The 16,508-nt window shown below is 38.4% G+C and overlaps 1 protein-coding gene across 4 annotated transcripts in view; it reads left to right on the top strand.

Annotated features, from left to right (window-relative positions):
• The window catches only part of AP2B1 (adaptor related protein complex 2 subunit beta 1), a 101,520-nt gene that overhangs the window by 49,615 nt on the left and 35,397 nt on the right, over nt 1-16,508 (top strand). For 3 of the 4 annotated variants that reach the window (XM_033089387.1, XM_033089389.1, XM_033089390.1), the window contains exons 14-17: nt 204-396; nt 12,125-12,166; nt 12,988-13,134; nt 14,223-14,368. In XM_033089387.1, coding sequence (XP_032945278.1) covers nt 204-396; nt 12,125-12,166; nt 12,988-13,134; nt 14,223-14,368 — 528 coding nt within the window. The remainder of the gene's footprint in view (nt 1-203; nt 397-12,124; nt 12,167-12,987; nt 13,135-14,222; nt 14,369-16,508) is intronic. The other variant, XM_033089391.1, reaches the window with a different exon arrangement.

Genomic DNA, 16,508 nt, shown 5'->3' on the forward strand with positions numbered 1-16,508 from the left:
TGATGAAGTTATGTAGTATACATTTATTTTCATTTTAGCAACTGTATTTTGATAAAAACAAGAATTGTTATCTCTTCATGTACGTCAACAAATGATTGTAAAATCAGAGGTTTTTTTCCTCCCGTGTTTTACATATCTAACATTCCTCTGTTGCCCAGGTAAAACTGACTTTTCTCTTTTCCCTTCTTTGTGTGTGTCTACAGCACTGATGCAGGTGACAGCCCTGTTGGCACCACAACTGCCACCAACCTGGAACAGACTCAGGTTATCCCCTCTCAAGGTGACCTTCTAGGGGACCTTTTAAACCTTGACCTGGGTCCCCCAGTCAACGTGCCACAGGTCTCCTCCATGCAGGTGGGAGCGGTGGATCTCTTGGGAGGAGGACTAGATAGTCTGGTAAGCATCTTTCTTCCTTCTTTCTTTTGGTTATTTTTAATTCTTGATATGCTAAAGAACTTCAAATTAATCAGCTTTTTAGAATTAGACGTTTCCTTGTTAAGCAGAGCAATGTCCTTTGATAAAGGACAGAATTATTTGTCTTTAGAGGATTAATTAATGATACTATCAGTGGTATGGGTTATATCTGCAAGTGTACAGGAGTGTTTTATTGTCCTGCCTCTAAATAGAACTTTTGATGTTGAATCAACCTATTGTTCAGCAATCTTAATGTTTAGTGTCCTTTCCAGAGCTTATTATTGCTCCTGCTTCTTAACTCTGGAGAGCCACTGTAATTCCCCTTTTGATCTGAACAGCATTTAAGTGACCTCATAGAGAATATCCTATTTTGAGGCTTTCAAAGCTTGGCCTTTTTAATATTTCATTGGTTTATGCCCTGTCTAACGCTAAAAGGTTTTGTGGCAGCCACTTGTATAAAAAGCGTACCTTTATTATAGTTCGGAAGTACCGCTTGACTGGTTTCTTTTTTCCCCTCCTTTCCCGCACCCTACCCCCTGCCACCTTGTCATACTTCCAATTTAATTAGCTTCCAGGATTCTAATATTAAAAGGCTCCAAAGCCCAGAGTATCTGTGAATATGGAATATGTGCCACCAATAGGAACCAAATTAGTTTTGGTTGCTGTACAAGATAAATGAGAAGTAGTAAGGATGACCTTCCACCTGTGTTGAGAAGGCCAGAAAAATCACTTTGCTCCCAAACTGGGTACTTAACTGTGATGAGGTTAGACAGGCTTTTAGCTAGACACTTGTAAGTAGATTTTTGTCAACTTGATGACTATAAAGATGCCCAACAAATTGATTTATTTCCCTACATCAAATTGGAAGACAGATGCCATAGACAGAAAAATATATGTTCTCAGAGATTACATACACAAAACAACCATATTTTCTGCTTCACATACCAACATATTATCTTCTATTTTATGAGCAGTGTTCTTCTCTCTTGGAATTAGCCAGCCCCTACAGGTACGTATACTTTGTGGCTGGCAGAGTCTAAGGAAACAGCATTATGATCATAGCTCTGTGGGTTGTGCATTTTGCTAATTGAAAGTCACTGCTTTCAGAGTCTACACTGACCAAGCTCTGGACTCCAGATGTAGTGACACAAATGAGCACTCCTGTTGTGTTTCTTGGGAATATAAGCATTTACTTTTCATATGCGTATCTTTAATGAATGGAGTAAAAGATTGTATAAGAACAATAGCTTCTTCATATAATCATTCTGCATTGCTGTATAGCTTCCTTATAGACTCAGGAGACTGACAGATGAATACTGAAATATTTCAGTATTCATGGAGACTTCCAGAAATCCCTTATAAACATTGAAATAGCTTCTCCCATTCTGTTGACACATCAACAATTAAATGTTACATTTTCTTTAGGTTTATGCCTTAACAACCCTCCTTATTAATTTCCCTGATGGCTCATTGAACCTAAGAGTGACAAATCAAGTTTAAAGGATGGAGAGGAGAAAGAGGCCCTATGCTTTGATGTTGCTTGGCCCAGGATTCTGCTCTTGTTTCTTGACCACTTTAGCATGGAAGGAAAGATACGGGTTATTTGTGTTTGGCTTTGTATTTGCTCTTGCTAGCCCCTAAAATCAATGAGTTTTCTCCTTATTTTACATAGCTATTTAGTCATCTGTTAGAATTCCCTCATGTATTACTTCAGATAGAAAAACTGTTAGAACTTTCTTAGAATGTAGTAGACAGTGGCACACGTGGGCCTTTTTTCTATTTCTTTTTTGGTAAAGGGTGTTCTTTTGGGAGGGTGAAGAATACATTGGATTTCTTAATATTATACAGCCTTTGTATGTAGGCCCTGTGTAACTCCAAATTTTCGCTTTTCCTGATTTCAGCGTTTAAAATGTTATACCTGGTGTTACAACCCCAGAAAGTATTTGCATGCAGTTTTCTTCAACTTATTCTGGGATATAAGTATATCCTAGAAATCAAAATAAGAAGGAGTAAAAGCCCCTTTTTTGCTCTGGATCTGTACATGGTTGAATGTATATATACTCACAGAACCAAGATTCATTCCTTTTAGGAGAACATTGCAAGGAATGCCTAAATCTGGCTGTGTGAAAGATGAATTTCTAAGGCAGCAGTACTATGCCATTTAAAATGCTTTTATTGTTCGTGTGCAAATTATCTAACTTAAAGAGGAAAATAACCCTCAAAGTTTTCACTTACTCTGTATCAATAGTGCCATTTCTTGAGTGAATTCTGCCTCACAGCAGTGCTTGGTAAACTATAGTGTGCATCGAAGTCTCCGGAAGTTCCTATATAGGACAAATTCTAATTTAATTGGTCTGGGGTGAGACGTGGGAGTTTGCATTTCTAACAAGCTCCCAGGTCCGTGGACCACATTTTGCATAAATATCTGTGACCACTGTGAACCACTTCAGTTTGGTGTTTATAGCTGCTGGTAAACCCAGGTGCCTTTTTCTCTTGACTTCAGTAGTAGACACACTTCTAGAAAGAGAGAGCCTCTTCTGCCCCAAATTAATTGAAGGAGGGCAAGAAACTTGCACTTATTTTGTTAAAGGTCTTTCTTGTATTCTCTAGGAAGAATAATGTTGCTAGGAGTGGTAGAATTGGACCCAGACCCCCATTTAAAATATGGGCAGGATTGGAGTTATGGGGTTGCCTGGCAAGCACTGGGGTTAGCTCAGTGTTATGTCAACAAGGCCCCTAGACTGTGGCTACTGCTTTAGCTTTGGTTTCTAACAGTTACCTATAGAGGTCAGTGGTGTGCTGCTAAAAAAGCATTGGCAGTTACTAACCTTTTATTGCAAGCTTTGTAGTTCGCAACTCTAGCTGCATAATTATTAATAGCACCATATTGTAAAGAATACTATCAGTATTTGGGCCCAATAAAGTAAACAGACTTTCTGGGAAACAGGACCTAAACGTTGGTATTTTTAAAAAAACACCCAGGTTATTTTAATTTTGCAGCCCAGGTTGAGAACATTGAGCCAAATGAAATTACAAATGGAATTGGGTAGAGATATTAAAAATTGATCTCTAAGCCAAGACAGTAATTTCCACAGAAGAATTATGTTCCAGTGAGCCTCTTTGGCGCCTCCTACAAAATTAGATCTATCTGGCTTTACGTTGGTTTTTTCCCCGCAGGACATTTTTCCATTGTGTTTTGCTGTTAGGTGATCCAATATATCAGAAGTTGATCAGAATGGAATATGACCAAATTGGGTTAGTTGCTCAGTCCCAGGGTCCTTTTTACCCTTGCTCATTTTCCATAACTAGAGACTGAAAATTGTTTTGTTTTTTGGATTGTCTACCCATTTTCTATTCCTCTGTCTAAAACTGATCTTCACTGGAAGATATTGTTATTCTTCTCTTCTCATATCCTGGTGATCCTTCACCTTCTTTCATTATTGTACTTGTGCAATTTTGATATTTAGTGAGTTGAATTTTTCTAGAATTTTCATTCAAGAAATACAGTAGATTACCCCCCACCCCCACTCTGTCCCCCAATCCACAGTTTTACTTTCCACAATTTCATTTACCTGTGGTCAACTGCGGGTCAAAAATATTAAATGGAAAATTCCAGAAATAATAAGTTTCAAATTGTGCACAGTTCTAAGTAGTGTGGTGAAATCTTGTGCCCGGGATATGAATTAGCCCTTTGTCCAGCATATCCACCTGCCCACCATTAGTCACTTAGTGGCCGTCTCAGACGAGAGAGAGAGAGAGAGAGAGAGAGAGAGAGAGAGAGAGAGAGAGAGAGAGAGACACCACATTCACGTGACTTTTATTACAGTATATTGTTATAATTGTTCTATTATTTGTTATTGTTGTTAATCTCTTACTGTGCCTAATTTATAAATTAAACTTCCCCACAGGTATGTATGTATGTATAGGAACAAACGTAGTGTACGTATATGTACATATATAATGTATTATACATATGGTTCAGTACTGTGTGGTTTCCGGCAGCAACTGGGGATCTTGGAATATATCCCCTTCAGATAAGGGGGGACTGCTGTGTTCTCTTTTGCTTGAAGTCTACAGGTAGTTTCCTCCTTTTTAGTATGAACTTAACTGTAGAATGATTCAGGGATTGGAACTTACATTTGTTCTACACGTAAAGCATGATGTTGTACTATTTAGATGTAGGCTTGCAAAGGTAGTTATTTTGGGTTTTTGGTTTCTTTGTTTTAGAAGCTATGTATGTATCTTTTGACCTCTGATACTGAATCTAAGAAACTGCTCATTCTGGGTAGTAGGACTTTTCTCACAGTGCAAATCCTTCTGCTTTGTGGTGTGGGAGGTGACACAATGCCCATGTATATAACTCTTGCATACATGTTATAAAGTTACACCACGTGCTAATGAGTCTGACATCTGTGAAGATCACTAAAGTAATAATTGAACCTTGACTATTTGTTGCCTTTGTTTTCAGGCTGTCAGCAGAGGCCTTGGCTAAACTATAGTCTTTTGTTCATCCAAGGTGTGGTGTACTATTCTATTTAGATAAATGGTGCTATTGTGCATCAAAAATGGAAAGGAAGCATCATCCAGAGTACCCTTTCTCTATGGTGACAAAGGATTTCCTGCCAGAGGAATGTGCTCTCAGTGTGCCCTGCTGGAATGGAGTGGAATAGAGGAGAAACTGCCTTGTCCTGACTCCACTGCATGTTTCGCAAATCCTCCCCTTCTGTTCCTTACAGGTTTTGACCTTTCAGATATTTTAAGTAATGAACTGTTTTAGGAACAGTTGCGAGGGGTTCTTTTTCTGGCCTGTGGGGAATCTATTGTACATACTAGTTTTGCATTTTTATAGTTCTTCCTCTGGAATAGCTTTGCAGTGATTTAAGAGCACACATTTTAGAGTTGGTGGTGTTGTAGAGATATCTTTGTAAATTGTGGCCCACACTTGTCTGGTAAATTCTTCAATGTAACTTCTATAACCTTTTTAAATTTTTTTTTATCAATGTATAGATTTAGTCAAGGCTGGCTTCTTGCAGTTACGGGAATAATGATCAATTATTGATTGCCTCTTCTGTGCCAGTCCTGTGCTAGAACTTTTATAATTTCTAATCCTCAAAATAACCCTGCAAGGTGATTGAGCCTCATTTTATAGAATATTGAAGGTTGTATAGCAAGTAAGTTTCAAGAGTTGGGATTTGAGCCCAGGACTTTTTCACAACTTCAAAGTTTATATTCTTTACACTATTCTGTGATTCCTCCAGTTTGTTTGTTATTGTCAACTTTTAGGATAGAGTCTAGTCTCACTTAACTTTGGTCCTTCTCAAACTCTGGGGTACACAATATCTGGGGTACACAGCAGAGTGCAGGGTGCATTTAAAGCTGCAGAATAAACTTGGCTCACTGTCTTATAATATCAGTCTTAATTAATGGAAATAATGTAAACACAGACTGAACACTGATGTGTTAGAATACAAAATTGCCTGAATGTTTAAGGTAAAACACAAGGTTTGTTTGCCCCAGGCCTCTCCATGCCACACATCTCAGGTTCCCTGGGTGTGTGAGTTTGGGCTGGCATGTCACTAGGCGGCCCATAAAAGTTTGAGAAGGACTGTAGAAGTTTGTTTATTCGTGAAAAGAGGGACTGGTTAAGTTCATACATACATCTTGCAGCAAAAGGAACAAGATTGTTCATCTTACCCTCTTTTAAGTAGAGCCGTGAAATCACATCTTCTGTCTGTTTGTCAAGTGAGTTGTAATATAAAGCACTAGTACTTTCAGGGCAAATAAATGATGTGCAGGGCGTTCTTCCACTGAAAATTAGCTGTCAAGGCCACTCAGCAATACAGTACATTTCCTCTCTAGAAAGGGCTTTAACCTGGGGGGTGGGGGGTGGACGGGGTTCTTTTTCCCCCCAAAATTGGTTTTGTTCTTATGTGTTGGCGAGGTTGTTGCAGATATGGTGCTCTCGACCAGTTGATGGAACAGTTTTGTCAGCCGTTCGTCTATTTTTTGAAAATTTTCTGCAATAAAATGATTCATTTCAAAATTTTCTCCCCAAGAAATAATATAGCCAATAGCCCTGCTTATATGGGTAGTAGAACACTTATTCATGCAACAAATATTCTCTGTCAGGCTCTATTCTATGTACTGGGAATATAGTTGTGACACGTTCTTACAAGCTGATATTCTAGTGGGGGTAGACCGATGACAAACAAGTGCACAGTTAAGGTAGTAAATGCTACAAAGGAAAATGAGACAGGATGCAGAGCTTCTCTTGGAGATTTTTACGATACTCAACATTGAGTTCTGTCTGACCTAAGACACTGGAAGTGGCCATTCTAAGGACTTGATGTCACATTCTGTTCTCTCTCCCATCTCAGGAAGTAATCTGTTACATCCCCTACTTTCCTGCTGATAGAAGTCATTTTTTCTTCAAGTTTAGGGGTGTTCTGATGGTTTTGTATGATCTAAATTCATTTATGCTATTCCACAGCAAGTCTATTCTCAGCCATCAATTTAATAGCTTTTGCATGGTTACAGATTCTTTTCACCAGTTTGGTTAGTTATCATTTATGATGCTTTTCTGAACAGCTTTTTGAACATCAAATTAAACTTTGCAACCCAACAGCTGAAAATCCTACTTTCACCTAGGAGATGGTGTGTGTCTTCTAAAATCTAACACCCTAATAAGAAAAACACAGATTGATGTTTTATTGTTTGTGATGGGTATCATTGTACACTATTTTTACACCTTTCTTTTTTGACTCCTGAATAACCAAACTCTCAGTAAGCTACGTATATGATCTGAAGTATTCTTTAGACTCCCTTCAATTAAGTCCATTCTGGAAGGCATCAAATAAAAGAGGTAGTAATCTAGACAGGAGCAAAGAACTATCTGAACTTAAGATCTACCCTCTAATTAAGAGCATGTCTTTAGATACTCAGACAACTCCACAGTTTTGGAAGCAGGTAAGTATACTTTGTACTCGTCAGTTTTTTTCAAAGGGGCTAATCTATAATCTAGATCAGTCACTGTGATCATTTCTGGGAATTTTTTTTTTTAATCTGCTCAATGGCCATCTCATTTGATACTATTTTATAAAAGATTTTTTAAATAAAAGTAATCAGCCAGATTTGTTTCTTTATCGAACTTCAGTCTCGCATTCTGTGTATTTCTGCTATTGTAACATATTGCCATAGGAGTGAGAGTTTTTTCTTTTGGTATCTAACTGAATTAGAGCTGTATACAAACTCAGCTCTCAAACCTGGACTCAACCTGACTGTGCTGCACAGCTCACGTAACCATGTTGAAATCCCTTTAGTCCGTAAATTATAATGAGTCACCATGAAATCAGTGCTTTTCATCCAATTACTGAATTAGCAGTGCAAGGACACATTATCGTATAATTCAACATGAACTGAACCCCATTCAGCACTGCTTCAGGCAGGGTAATGTGGCCACTCTTTGACAGTAGCCAAATATTAGTATTATTCTCAGTGCCATTTAACAACTACAACTACTATAATTTAGACTGAGGACTGAGGGAACTATCCCACTAGCAGGAAATTTGGGTGTTGGCTGGAGATCTTTAGGAAAATTCTGCTCAGTTTTCAGCATTGAAATTCTTTTCCTGAAATTGGCACCTCTATTTCCTTTTTTGTTTTTTAATGAAAACACTATGTCTATTTTTCTCCTTAGTATTTGTATTACATTGGCACATAAGTGAGCACTACAAAAACTTGTTACCAAATGAATGCAAACTTATTTATGGTGATTGTTAACACTAGCCTTGACAAGTTCTCTTAAATAGAATATCTTTTAAAATATCAAGGTTTTGATCATTATTTTCATGATGGCACATATTTTAAGGAAGAAAGAGTAACTGATCAGATGTTCTACAAAGTGAGTTTGAGGATCAGTTTTTATTTTCACACTTGAATCGAGGACTCTTGCGTTCTCATCATTGTGACAGGAAGTCGAGTGTCTAAAGGTGTATTACAGAATCTGTTACCCCAAATGGAGGGCAGTGGTTGAGCTGTGTGGATTAACACCTCACATTTCCCCAGCACACCTGTGTGCACATCAAGATTACCTCCTTATATGTCCAGGAAGGAGACTGACAGGGAGATTGTATTCAAAACACTTTGGCCTTCTTCCTTCTCCTGCCCTTCTCCTTTTCCTTACCCAGCCACTCATCTTGTTTTCAATTACTAGACCCAATACAGAAATGCATTCCTTGAAGTTTACTGAAGTTTACTTAACACTGAAATGTTTGCTCTTTAGGCTACCAGTGTTACCCCTTAATTTTTCCTTTTTGAGTCTCCAGCACCTCTATTTCCTTCATCTTCCTGTGTCCTGATTTAGTTAGCCAATAGTTAACATTATTTCCTTCATAGAGAAACCAGCAGTCTCAGTAAGGCAATCCTGGGAGCAATGGGAAGTGGACAGCTCTGAGAGATTCTTAACAGTACCTAGATACGTAAGACTGAGATTAAAGCCGTGCCCTACACACCTATCCTTTTTCACTTCTGACTCCCACCAGCTCATTGGATAACAGTATCACTGAATTTTCACAAGTCTTAATTTGATTTTTGTGCCCTACTGTATAAGTAAGTGTAATATAACCAAACAGATAAATCTTGTCTGACTCCAGATAATACCAGGAACTGAACTGAAATATGAAATAGTTAATGGTTAGTTCAGGTCGACATGACAACTTTCCTGGGTTCTGTTCAACTTTCTAGCCCACCCCGCCTTTTTTTCCCTTGATTACTATCTGCACCATCCTGCTTGTCACTGTGGATAGGAGAGGCCACTCACTGGGTGATTGACATCTCCCTATTAGTCACTCATGCCATCACTCTGCTATCACCTTTGTCATATTTTCAGAAAGGAAGGTAATAACTTCCCTTAGAATCTTTCTCAGTTAAGAGGAATGGTGCTGAAAAGCTTTAGTTTTGCTAGTTAGAAAACACATATTCCTTTTCCTTTGCTCTCTGGACATAGCATAGTTTAGGTGCACCTTTATACTTCTGGTTGTATGTCTCTCAGATCCCTTGGATCCTGTCTCTGTCAGATCAGAGTTCTTTATTCTAGCTGAGTTGTATCTGCAATACTGAATATAAAGGAGTATCAGGATTTCCTTTCAATTTCTTCCTTGGTTTTGAATTGAATTGACAAGCAGCATGGCAGGGGAGAGTACATTCAGATCTTTTCCAGCTAAGATAATGCTCATAAAATACTCAAAGATAATAAGAATGATGATATCTAAGAAAATAAGGGCTATAGTTGGGCTTTATTTCCTTTGGCCTAAGCACCATCAGTGAGTGCCTTTTTCTTGATGAGTTTTATTGAATTTAGCATATTTGATAAAACTGCTGTTTCTCTTCCAGTGTGTTTTTTCTTTCTTGCCATTGAGTGCCAACCAGGTCTGTAAAAAATTGCATCTCTTTCAAGCTTGGATTGTAAGCCTGGCCAGAAGGGAGGACAGTGATTGGTGGGAGAGGGAGTAAGCCGATTAGAAAGTCATAAAACCAGATCAAAACATCAGGACAAATGAGACATTTTGCATCCTCCCCTTCCTTAGAAAGGGTTTTTCTTTCTAGTCAATTTCTAACTTCCTTTTTACTTAAACGTTATTTTCAAAGTCATTTCTGAACAGATGGATCTTGTTTGAGTCCAAGTAATAGTTAATTCTCTAAGGCAGTGGTTTTCAACCTTGTCTGTACAGAAGAATGACAGGGGGAGCTTTTCAAAATTCTGATGCCCAGACTACACCCCAGAACAATTAAATCACTGTATCTGGGGGTGAGACTCAGGCATCAGTATTTTATTTTTAATTCCCCCCTCCATACACACACAGGTGGTTGATGCCATTGTTTATCTAAGGTTGAAAACCACAGTTAATGGAACACAATTAAAATAGTTATTAATACTGTTAGAAAGCTTGAAATCTTAGTCTAAGAAACTTCCAGGTTTTTATGAAGGAAAAAAATAAAAACTAATGACCTCCCATAATCAGCCTACCTTTGTAAACTTCTGTGACTTTTTAACCCACATATCTATCATGTGCTCCAGTTTAATTGAACTATACTCACTCATTCTTGATCATGCTTTTATTCGTGTTTTTTCAGCCTTTGTTCATGGTATTTGTTGGCAAATAACCCCCCATTTTTGCTTTTTATAATCCCAAACTACCACCTCTTTGAAGCTTTTCATTATCCTCCCGCCAAAAGGAAACACGTCCCTTTAGAACGTCCCCTTTTTGCATTAGTATATTCTGTATGGTTTTGCATTCGTGTTTTACTTCTCCTGCCAGTTTGCAGACCCTGGGTCTTATTCATCTATGTATTCCCCTCATTGCCTGACATCTTTAATCCCCAGTAGTGCCTTGTATCCCAGCAAATATTGTATCTGTGTTTGTTTGAATAAAAGCAATTTTATGCTTTCCAGAGGTCATGCTACAGATGTGTGCAATTGTAGAACCAGGGAGAAAGCAGATTTTAGCCACCCCGTTTTATAAGTCTGTTCATTGAGAAGATAAATAAATCCCCTTTTCCAAATCCTGAAGACCAATACAGTTTTGTTTTCTAACACAACCACAGCACAAAGATCTCTTAAGTTCTTACCACTAAATGACAGAGAGTAAAGGAAACATTGTTTTGTAAAGCAGATGTAAGCCATGTGGTGATTAAAAGAGGAATTGTAGGTGCAGAGTGAGAACTAAGGAGGAAGCAAACATGGAACTGTAGCAAAAACAGGTGGTTTTTGCTTTTTCAACATCCCCATTAATTGTGTATTGTGTGTTTTGTTTCTTCAGCTCTTTTCAGCTTTAGTTCTTCTTTAATGCTTTGGTCATGGAAGACTGACTTCGCGGTGAATTATATAAGAGCCTTGAGGGGGGAAAGGGCGCAGCTAAGACCGTGTGGGATGATTTTCCTGTCACCTGGCTAATTAAGTTAGTTTAATTCTCCATCAGTTAGCATACTTTTAAATGCTCTCCTCCAAATAAATCACAGCATTTCTCCTTAGTAGCATTGACCCTGAGAGGTATTTGAAGCATTGCATGCCTTCCCACTTTCTCCCCAGGTAGGATATCTTTCTATCCCAGCTGTTTTCTTTCTTAGGAAAGTTCTAAACTCTAAAAATTACTCTTTTCCTATAATTTTTGAAGCTGGAAATTGTACCTCAGTACTGGTTTGGTTCCCACCTTCTCAGTGGGGCAGCAAGTTTTGTAGATCAAAGCACATTTTAGCTTTTCTTTGCTTTTCTTTTTTTCACCCTGAAATTTCCTTTTAAAGAAAAAAAACATATTCAAAATATTACTGCTTAAAGATAGAACTTCTTGGAATATGCAAACTCTTTAAATCCTGCTTGGGTTTGTGCCTATGTACCCCAGCGGAAAGATTGGATCTGAAACAGCCCTGAGATGTCTCAGCTCCATCTTCTTTCCAAGTTTTTTCAACTCCCCCAACCCCCCGCCACACACACACACAGACACACACACACACCCCCACCCCATCACTGCCACTACTCGGTTCACCTAGGACATATTTCTTTGCAATCTAAAATTTCTTGAGGCTTTGAGAGACAAGTTGAATAGCATGTATTCCCAGCAACTTGGTAGAGCAATTTACAGATTCTACATGGACATCTAGTACTTAGCTAAATGAACTCTACCTCTCTCTCCTCTCTCTCCTTTCTCTCTTTCAGCTTGGCAGTGACCTTGGCGGGGGCATTGGAGGAAGTCCGGCAGTAAGTGCCATCCGTTTTTTTCACCATGGGATGCGCTGCCCCGTTTGATGTCTTTCCTATGCATATATTCTCAGACCAGCCACCGCTGCTATCTAGCACTGTACCCAAAACTTCTATATGAAGAGCAGAAAGTAGCATAGGGTTACTTGGAACCTTTGGGGTCATGCACTATGTGTGGTATAGGGGCATCTTTAGGGATTACAGTCTAGTGTCTACAGAGATCTTTGTCTTCCTAACATTAAAGAGCTAAAGGAAATGGAATTTCCCCTCTTGACTGGAGAATGCTCTTACTCTCTGGTGTCATCTAAAAAAAACTTGACAGAGTCAGTTGGACTCAGAGTGAGACTCTCCTTGTAAGTTAGTTCTGGGGATGTGAATATCCTTCTCCCCAGGAGAGTTTCCTGCAGATATTTACGCCTAAATGGGGAAGTAAGACTTGCCTGGACCCAAGTGGAAATGCAACTGGTGTCTAAGTTGGATGCTTCTCCTTCTATCTGTAGAAACAAACTCCCCTTTGTCAGGGTACTTTTAGGCCTTTTGCACAGAATCATGGAAGCTAAAATTGGAAACAAAAAATCTTGGATCACTGTGTTCCTGGTCGTACTAATCACTCTCTCTTGATAGAACTTCTGAAGAGTGTGTATCTTACCAATGAAGATTAAAAGGACAAAGAATATACTAATTCAACTCCTAAGAATATCGTAATTATGGTGTATTCTTAACTGATTTATCAATACTACTAAAATACAACATAGCAACATTTTAAGGACTATTAATCTCTTCTTCCCGATGCTCCCCTCCCCTGCCTTTTTCTTCTGCAGGTGGGACAGTCCTTCATCCCTTCGTCGGTACCTGCAACCTTTGCTCCTTCACCTACTCCTGCCGTGGTCAGTAGTGGTCTGAATGACCTGTTTGAACTCTCCACGGGCATAGGCATGGCACCTGGTGGATATGTGGCTCCTAAGGCTGTAAGTAAAGCAACACTTTCTTAGTGGACAGGACCCAAATTACGTTGCTTCCAATGTTTGTATTACTGATAATAAAATTCAAGGTTTGGGCCCTTGTTTTGCAGGATTTAAGAGGAAGACGAAAGGTAGTCCTCAAGTTTAGCAGTAGGAAGCAGTGTAGTGTTTTTGTTAACCATTTTTATAATTAGACTTAATATTGGAAATACTAAGTATTTGGGTTTTGTTCTCATGTTTAGAAACATTATCTAGTTTGTCAGCACTGAAGTCAGTCTAGTGTAAATTTGATATCTAGTGCAACAATGGGGAAAACGCAGTATAGAGAAGTAACATTTTTACTCCTCATTCGTAGCATTTCCCTTTGCTGAAGTTTGGTTTTCATGGATTTTAGTGTACCTTTTTAGAGGTCTGATTTATCTAGGTTTTGCATCATTGCTTGATGCGATTCTCAGATGGAAATTCGAAAGAGGAAAGAAACTACTTTTACTGTAGTTTTGGGACCAGGGATGGGTAATGAATGAATTATATATAGAGAATAGATATTCAGATGATTTAAGCAACAAATAGTATTATTTACCAGAAACTACATCAAGAGTTAAAAATATGCAGAAGACATAGTTCTTACCCTTGAGGAGATTACCAGTGATGGTTCTGGTAATGATAAAAAAGCCTTCAAAGATTATACTACGCATTTTTATTCGTAGATTCAGTTTCTTTCCTTTTAAGCCTTTTACCAAAGCTACTAACAACAGCCACTTTATACTCGTTGGAATTTCTCTTTTCCTTGTATATCTTTTTGATAGCAGGACTCAAAAGTAGTAAAACGACCAAGTTGAACAGAAGGTGGAGAAGAAGCCAAGGTTACGCATAGACTGTTTTTGTCTTTTGGTTCTTAAATAATTGAGAATTATCTCAAAAATGGTAAAATACGATTTTATACAGAGCCTTTTGCATCTGACTTAATATTTATGGTATATAAAAAAAATGACCATAATTGCCTGAGGAAGTGAAATTTTAATTTTTGTTTATTCAAAAACAAATAGCATCGAGATAAATCTTGTTTAGTTCCATTGGGCTTTATGCTGTTTCAGGTCTGGCTGCCTGCAGTAAAGGCTAAAGGCTTGGAGATTTCCGGAACATTTACTCATCGCCAAGGGCACATCTATATGGAAATGAACTTCACCAACAAAGCTCTGCAGCACATGACAGACTTTGCAATCCAGTTTAACAAGAATAGGTAAGAAATCTGAGTCCCTAGCTTTATCCTAAGACAGTCGTGTATGTACCCGGTGCCCAACAAGAGAATGTTCCATTAACAATGGGTGAAAATTCTCATGTTGGCAGATGCTAGATGTAGAGTGAATACTGGCTGTTGCACGTCTATTCAGTGGTCAGTTTCAACTCTGGAGGCCCTAGGGAATTTAGTTGGGAAACTCATTCACTTGGCATGAGGAAACCAGAACTTATTTAATGCTTTCTTAAAGGAGTCTAGGACTAGAGTGTTTTTACTAAAACAGTTTACCAAATAAAAAAACTTTTGATTGAAATCCACTTATTCATTCAACAAGTAATTGTTTGGCATCTGTGTACCAGACATTTCCAGGTACTGAGGCTAGAGTACTGAACCAAATAGATGTGTCCAAAGCTCACATTTTGGTGGGAAAAAATGAACCTATCATACTTTGGTTGATGTCAAAAATATAGAAGACAGTATATCTGGTTAACTGAATAATCACATATGGGCTGACTGCTTTTAGCAGTGAATCCTCTTTATTAAGGAGAGCATGAAGAAGTAAAATGTTGATGTTCTGTAGTCCGGAGATATCAGTGGTTTTTATTTAATTTTGTGGTTCAGGGAACTGACTGCTAGACTTTGATGGCAGGTCCATTCATTCATGACTACAAGATATTCAAACTTGTTTCTAACAAAGTAGTAATTGTACCTTTGAAGCAGATTTAATAAAATTGTAAATGACAACTTGTATCAATAACTGTCTTATTTTTAGTCAATTGGAAATAACTTTTATACCTGGATCTGAAAGTTTGGCAGGTTAGAAATCAGTTATGTATCTATAAAGTCTGTGTTTCCTTCTGTCAAGACCAGTTATATGTCCAGGCACTTTTTGGGGAGTTGGCCATGTTAAAAGGCTAAGGCTGTTGGGAGAGTATGTTATAATAAAGGCAATCTGCTGAGCCTGCCTTCGTATTTTCGTTTCGATTTGTCTTTGGTTTTTTCAAAATTTTAAATAGTCTGATACTTAGAAAAGGTTATATTTTTGCTGATAGTTAATCTTTTTCCTTGATAAAATACTATTAGTCCCTGCTTTCTACAGGTAGTCTATCGATTTCCTGTTGTAATGTATATTTTCTCCCCTCCCGCGTTTCTCACCTAATGTCAGTAGTACTATATCTTGGGATTTACTTTTGTACTCTTAAATATGCTTAAATTTCTACTGCTTGGTTTGTTGTCTTTGACTCCAGTTATGACAGATGAGGCCAAGAACTTACTCTACTTTCTACCCACTTGCTCCCTTTTCCTCGCATTTTTATAAATTGTATCATTTCTACTTTTTATTCTTCCACCTTTATCCCTGTCTTTGTTTTGTCTTGGATTTGTGCTTACTGCCAGTCATTTTATTTAAGTTTCCACTGTCGTTTCTTAGATATCTTCTAGTAGGTTCCTCAAAAAGGGCTTCTGTGAACAATAGTTCCTGAATTCTTGCAGGGTCAAAGCTGTGACCTTTATAATTGAAAATTCTTGACTCACATTCTTTAAGTGTTTTACTCCAGTGGCTTTTGTCATTGAATGTTCCTGTGGAAAAGTCAGTTGCCAGACTGATTTCTGCCCCGCCCTCCACCCCATATAAAGCATTTGATCATTTTGTCTGGCTCCCCATAGGTTTGAAGTCCAATTATTTATTCTTTTTAAAGATTTTATTGGGGAAGGGGAACAGGACTTTATTGGGGAACAGTGTGTACTTCCAGGACTTTTTTTTTTCCCAAGTCAAGTTGTTGTCCTTTCAGTCTTAGTTGTGGAGGGCGCAGCTCAGCTCCAGGTCCAGTTGCCATTTCTAGTTGCAGGGGGCGCTGCCCACCATCCCTTGCGGGACTCGAGGAATTGAACCAGCAACCTTGTGGTTGAGAGCCCATTGGCCCATGTGGGAATTGAACCGGCAGCCTTCAGAGTTAGGAGCATGGAGCTCTAATCGCCTGAGCCACCAGGCCGGCCCCTGAAGTCCAATTATTTTATTAGGATATTCCCAATGTTGTCCAATGTTGGTCAGCCTTTCCTGGAATAAGGTGTGTCCTGTCCATATATACATTGAAGTCTCCTGTTTCAGGATAGTGTTCAGGGTTTATGTTTAAACATTTGTACT

Source organism: Rhinolophus ferrumequinum, chromosome 21, assembly GCF_004115265.2.
Source record: "Rhinolophus ferrumequinum isolate MPI-CBG mRhiFer1 chromosome 21, mRhiFer1_v1.p, whole genome shotgun sequence".
Taxonomy (NCBI): Eukaryota; Metazoa; Chordata; class Mammalia; order Chiroptera; family Rhinolophidae; genus Rhinolophus; species Rhinolophus ferrumequinum.